General features: G+C 36.2%; 1 protein-coding gene across 1 annotated transcript in view; it reads left to right on the forward strand.

The window, feature by feature from the left end:
• Positions 1 to 3167: 3167 nt before the first annotated feature.
• MALRD1 (MAM and LDL receptor class A domain containing 1) overlaps positions 3168 to 7163 on the forward strand; it is a gene marked incomplete at its 5' end in the record, with an annotated part of 42762 nt that continues 38766 nt past the window's right edge. Inside the window, 2 exons of the mRNA XM_010167976.1 lie at positions 3168 to 3262; positions 3350 to 3511. Coding sequence (XP_010166278.1) covers positions 3168 to 3262; positions 3350 to 3511 — 257 coding nt within the window. The remainder of the gene's footprint in view (positions 3263 to 3349; positions 3512 to 7163) is intronic.

Genomic DNA, 7163 nt, shown 5'->3' on the forward strand with positions numbered 1-7163 from the left:
AAACTATCACAGTCTTTTTGGTGCCCAACGTGAGGCATGAAAGGTTGAGATAACAACCGTTTTGACCAAAGTGTGTTAGAAAGAATCTGCAATAAGCATTTGTTATGATGACTTGGTTGTCAGTGATCGGAATGTTGTTGTACTGGATTGCTGAGTTCTTTGAGGTGGCACTTTACATGCTGTTTATATTTTTCACCATCCCTAGCTAGAGGTACTGTTCTGCTGTGTGGTACAGTGATGGTGGTTACTAAGATAAAAAGATGGGTAGTGAGACCAATTTTGTATCTTTATTCAGCGGTGGCAGGCAGCACACAGAGCAAAGGAGCAGAAGCAGCTCCATCTCCTCATTGCGGGAGCTATCTGGTGAATGTTGTTACCAATTACACCAGTGTGGTTTTTCCCTTTGGGACGGGGAACATCTTCATTCAATTTCTGACTCCCAGTTACATAAGTTTTTTGAGAATTTTTAATATTCTTGGGATAATCAAACTCGCATAATTGTGTTGCTGGTTCTTCTGAATGTATGACAGGTTTTAATGCATGTCAGACTACTTAGGAGGATCCAAGAAAAACAAGTGATGCAAATAAAAACCATTGCTCACCACTGATTGACTGAGGCCCAGCCAATGCACAAGTTGCAGTGCCTCTGCCAGGCTCCCCCCTAGTTTTATTGCTGAGCATGATGTTGTATGGTACGGAGTACCCCTTTAGTCAGTTGAGGTCAGCTGTCCCAGCTGCGTCCCCTCCCAGCTTTTTATGCACCTCCAATGTATTTACTGGTGGGGCAGTGTGAGAAACAAAAGGCCTTGATTCTGTGTGAGCATTGCTCAATAATAACAAAAAATCTCTGCATTTGCAACACGATTTTTGAGCACAAATCCAAAACAGAGCCCCATGCTAGCTACTATGAAGAAATTAAACTCTACCCCAGCCAAAATCAGTACAGTGTACTACATTTCTGAAAATAAGGTCCTTTTTAAATGTGTTGATTTAAACTGATATTAGCACCAAAATATCAGTAACTACCAAACCTTTTTTTCAAAAACATAAATTTTATTTCAAATATGTAAGTTATGAAACACTTTAAAATAATAACAGCTCTTCTAATTGATAAACAGATAAAAGACCAATATAATGGAATAAAAATATAGCAAACTCTTGACTGGAATAAAAAATAATTAACCAGGCAACAGAGTCTTGCTCTGGTTGAAGTTTCTAGGGTTTGTGCTTGATTGATAGTATACACCACATCAGGTTGTAACAATGATCTGAAAGATATTCTTTTCTATATCCAATTAAAAAGGTTACCCTTATCTTCTGAAGAACTGGTGGTGGGGGGGGAAATTTAACTTATGATGACACCCAAAGCCAGCAAAAGATTGAGAACCATCAATTTCAAGTGTTTGTTGCAGAGGAAGCAAACTGTTCAGTCACCTGTATATTCCCATTGACTTATTTTGGGTACTCAGTTATCATTGTATCTGCCAAATCTGAATTGTGTGGTAGCCATATTAATCTAAGTTGCTTTGATCAGATAACAGAAAGCTTGAATACTTGTACCTGTTCAGCTTGCTGAGGGGCTGTGTACTCAGACCTGTGAACTGAACAACTAAGGAGAGTTAAATATATTTGGTTATTTTGGAGAATGGCTAAACCGTACTTTCATGTTCTGATTGCTGGTTCTAATCACCTAGGAAACATGTACCTCCTTATGGCAGCTATTCAAGTTTCCCAATGCTGGTGACTCAACAGGCTATGTAATCAGTTTTATGTTGGTTCCTGCTTAAAGACCAGAAATTACACTGTATGCTGACAATTGAGCAGAGTATGCTCTATTACAGAGTATTAAAGAGAAGAGTTCCTGCCATCAGGATAAGTAATTGTGCACACATTAGCAGAAGAGCAAAGATCACTTGGTAAATGTAGCTCCTTTGAAGATTTGTATAATCATTTACTAGAATGTAACAGGTTTTGTTTAGCTCTGTCTCTCCTCGTGGTTCTTATTTTCACTGAAAATGTAGTTGAATAGACTAGTGATAACCACTAAAAAAACCCCAAACAAACCTGTTTTTACGAATTGATAGCCGTTGTCTATGCATAGGTTTAAAATAAAATCACTGTTTAAAAAATCTCTTAAATTTACCATTTCTGCCACATCTGTGTAAGACTTACAATTTCTGTGGCAGGTGAAATCTGACCTTGTTTATGAGTTCTAGATACATTTATCTTGAGGGAATTAAGAGAAAAACTTGCAAAATTTTATGGAAGTTAAAAAGCAATGAAACAGATTGGAGTCAGGGATAGAGCTCTGCTGAGGCACCAAGCCATCTGTTGTGGGTAGGAAGAATATCTTTGCAGCTGGCAGGCTCTGAAAGTGCTGCCTGAGCAGTCATGAAAGGCCGAAAGCCTTGGGGGAGTGTGGCTGCTGCTCTGGCAGCAGGCTGCAAAATGCTTCCCGGGGCTGGGATTGCTCGGCTGGCTCCAGCATGGAGCTGGTCTCATGTTCCTTTGTCAGTGACTTTCCAGTTGCATGTAAGGATGAGAGGTCAGGTGTGTAGTTTTATAAATGAAGTATTTAGATGTTCCTATATATCCTCTGGTATTTGGTTTCTGTAGTAATTTTTTTAGGACTTGTTATTCTTTCAGGTCCACTTGGCTTTTTTCTCCTTCATCTTTCTCCTTTCATTTACACGTTAGTGTCAGAGGGCAACAGTGTTTTGTTTTGGATTTTTTGTTCCCATCTTTCCTCCCACCCCTTGCATCCTTTATCATCTGACATCTCTGAAATCTTTGTGCTCAAGAAGAGACAAATTTTGCCTAGCAGTATTTGATATCCTAAATTAGGGTGGTTGCCTTCCATCTTTTAGAAGATCTGAAACAATGAACAGTGTTGTCAGGAAGAGACACAATCAGTCAAAAGGCATAGCAACAACCATATTTCACTGACTCTTGCTGAGCTTAAAAAGTGTAGCTATACTTACAAAGTGTAGCAAGTAAAGCTAAGCTTTAGTTTGGCCTTATTTTGTAAATAGAAATATAAAGGTATCTTTACTGGTAGTATGAAGATTCCTCTTTAATGGTAGTGTGAAGATGCCTATTGTTTTACTGTTATATTTACATAAGTTTTCTCCAGGCTTCTAAGATTTATTTTTTATTTCTTTTAACAGCTTATTTCCTCTCATTGTCCTCTGAAATGCAATCCTCTTCTGCAACCTTAAGGACCAGTATTTTTCTTCCAACTGATGAAGAACATGTATGCCAGGTATTTTGATGCATAGTCCTTGTATTTCATCATTTGTCATAGTACTTCCCTGGAATAATCAGACCTTTTTCTTTTTTCTTGTGCTAGATTACCTTTCATTACTGGATTAGTCAAATGAGTGGAACATTGATGGTGGGTCTTAGAAAGCATTCTGAAGATACTATTACAAACATCTGGCAAGTTTCAAAAGAACTGCAAAATCAGTGGAAAACAAATACCATCACTATCAATAGCACTGAAAAATATGAGGTTGGTAAATTGAGGTGATTGTAAACTGCACTTGTTAAATGCTTTATAATTATTATTTTTTTAATAAGTCAAACCTAAATATTTTGTAAATGGAAAGCATTGTCATGAAGTAAAAGACAGAGAAGCCATTTGGAAATTCATAGTTGCATTGACAAATACTGCTTGTTCTTGTTTCTTGATGGTGTAAAACTAATGCCAAACCTTACTTAAACTGTGCATGTGTCTTAAATAAAACAGTCAGTCTTGTTGCATCATAAATTATCTACCTGCCTATAGAAGTGATATACTTGGGATTTTAACTTTCAATACTGTATTCCCTCAGCCTCAATCTAACTGTACTGATAAACTCAAGGTTTAATTTATATAGGAAATACTATTCTATACTCTTCGATAGGGATGCTGCAGATGACAAATGCTGTACTTACTATTCATTGTAGCTTAGAGTCTTTGTCATGCAACACGTGTACGGTTTTATTTTGCTCAAAGCTGCTGAAAAACAATGCAAGTCGGGCTATTTAAATGCTTTTACATGTGCATTTACACAAAACATTAACACAGTAAATGTATCTTAGGGCTATAATATCATGGATTATTTATACTCACTGTTATGCACAATACTGGAGGGAAAGTGGGGAGCAGAGGAGAAAACCAGAGGCATATCCTCCTTCAGCAGTTCCCGTGAAGAGTTAGTTAGCATACAAACCTAAAGGCATGAGAGCACAACCTCATTTCAATAAACCATATGAGTAACATAATTACTCAACTTGCAGAGGTAATGTTGTGCTAAAGCATTGAACAAGATCTGGATTTTTGAAGTAATACTTGCCTGCTCAACCCTGACTGAGAACGTAGGTTACAAAATACCTGCACCTAACTCAACACAAGTGTCAGCGTTGTTACTTGTCAATAACCTACCTCTACCTGATATGAATATAGGTATAGTAATCTGAGATTATGCCAGAAGGGTTTACTTCTAGATTCCCTTTTTCACCCTTCATATTGTTTAACAAATTGAGTTAGTTTGTGAATGGTTAATATAAAATGACATATTTCTTCCTCTAAATTGCTGGATCAAATCCTAATTAGATCATTGCTTGCAAACCTTGTTATCTTTTGACCTCTATAAAGTGAACTGATGGACACAGTCCAGCTTTAAAAAGGCATGTGTCAAACTTACTGCAGTAATCATTACAATTGGCTGAAGAAATGTTGCTGGGCAAGCTCTCTAAACCTAGAGCCTGAAGCTGAGCAAGCTTTCTTCTTTGGTTGCACATTTTTTCCTCCAGTGACAATTTGCAAGATGCTGGTCATACAAGCGAATGCAATTCACCTGCTCTTTGGCACTTGTTCTTTTGATATGACAAGATCTTTAGCCTACAGGGTTACCTGTGGCATTTTTGAGGGTAAAATTTCCATGGGAAAAAAACGGATGGAAAAAAATACTTCCTTTTTTGGGTGTAGAAATCTCTTTGAAATAGGATACTTGAGTATTTTTACCAATTTTGCAAGCACACTTGAAGTGAGGTTTTAATTAAAAACAACCTCCACTGCTTATTTTCTTTGCTTGATGTTGACTAATACTTTTGTCTCTTCCTACTTAAAAAAAATATATAAAAAATCTTTAATAAGTTTGGTTATTATCAGATTGAACTCCCCAGGGAAGGGTAGATGTGTATCTGTGCTGGATAAAGCCCAGGTGACCTTTTTTTTCAGACCTGAGAGCAGCTGGAGACATCTAGTATGATTTTCTGTCATCTGGAAAAGGGGAAGTTAAGACATGATGAAGAAAAAAATAGAACTGACACTTTTCTAGAGAGGTGGGTTCAGAGAGAGATGGGTTTGGAGTTACAGCATTGACTCTGCTCCTAGTTCAGTCAGTAGGAAACCTTTCATAGACTTCCAGGCATCTGACACTTCTGTAGTCAAACACTTAAATAGAAATAGCTGTTTTATCATTGGAGAGACTTCCACAGGTGTTTAGAACACCAGGATGTGTTGAATGTCTACAACATCAGTCAGCAGGGAGATTTTTGTAGAGACATTGATAACATGCACATTTAAAGCAAACCTCTTAAGTCTGTTCTATTATATAGACCAAGTAAACAAACTGTTCATGAGTTTTGAGGAAACAGAAGTTGTTAGATACTTTGTGTGCTCCAATGCAGTATGAACTTGAAGCCATCTCTGATTTTACACCAGCAAAGTGAAATAACACCTCTTTAGCATTGTCTAAATCACTTTGTCTCACTTAAAAATAAAATCTGACTATGAAGCCCTTACTGCAAGCTATATATAAATATATATATATTATAAATGAAGTTATTAACAACTAGATTTTGACTTCACATGAAAAATTATTGTGAAAAGGTCGAATATTTGTCAGATCCTTATTATTAAAATATTTATTGTGTTTCTAATTTCAAAACAGTGCACTGGATTGTTTTAGAACCTTATCTGAAACCACGTAATCATAGAAATGAACAATACAAATATACTATTTGTCCTTTGGAGATGTTGGCAAAGTACACATAAACTATACATGTTGCTGCAGTAACATTCAACAATCAAAATATTTTTTTTTTTTGAAACAAATAAAATGAACAAATTTGTAAGATACTGCATTTCAGTCACATAAACATGTTATTGAATGTGGTATGATGCCATTAATATTTAGTGTGACATAGTTATTCTTTCCAAGTAGACATCAACATGAAATGAAATAAATATAATGATATCAAAAGAACTTCAAACAAAAGCTTGTGTCAGGATTAACCCTGTTCCTTCAAAAGTTCTGTATTCCAACAAAATGCATTCTTTTCATTGTGCTACACAGCATGGTATTATTTCTTAACAATACTATATTAGAAAATACAGCTGTCCATGTGCCTGCTAACAATGGTCTTCATGGAATAATTGCCAGAAAAAGTGGTTACTGGCCATCCTTCTCTGTGCTGTGTTAAAATATATATATATGTGTGTGTGTGTGTATACATATATAAATAAACTAGACATGGATTTCTCATGTGATATGGCAGTATCTCTCTGTTTGTATAATGCCAGGATAATTTGGCTTTACAGGCTGCCACGCTTCTTGTGCAGGTCAGCTACAGCTTATGAAAAACAAATAATAAAACAAAGCCCCGAAAACCCAGCTCATAACATAATAGTCATATCCTTGGCTGAGTTGTGTTATCTTGTGCTGTGGAATACTGTATTGTTAATAATGTATAAGATAAATACAGGTTTTCTGCTACAATCTCTTAATCTATTCACAAAATTACCACTGAACTCTAAAGCTGATATTTGAAAACATATTATCTATCTAACGTTGTACATTTGCTATTAAGAGCTAGAATGTAGCTCTAGGTAGATTTCCAGGACTCTGGAAAAGCCTGGAGCTGTAACATCCCAAGATATGGCTAGGGAAGAATTTAAGGAATGTTATTCATAAGATTGATTTGTTAGGTTGTTTTGATTGGTGTGTTTTTTGCTGGGTTTTCCCAAGGACTGTTGTTGTATCAGTCTTCTTCTACAAGACAGCAGAAAAACTGTGGTAGTCTCTGCATTTACAAATGTAGATTGAAATCTTTCCATGAAGATGGAAATTCAAAATATTTGTAACTTCTTGTGTATAGAGGACTTTTCTAGGGAA

This window comes from Antrostomus carolinensis, unplaced genomic scaffold (assembly GCF_000700745.2).
Source record: "Antrostomus carolinensis isolate BGI_N321 unplaced genomic scaffold, ASM70074v2 scaffold4165, whole genome shotgun sequence".
NCBI lineage: Eukaryota > Metazoa > Chordata > Aves > Caprimulgiformes > Caprimulgidae > Antrostomus > Antrostomus carolinensis.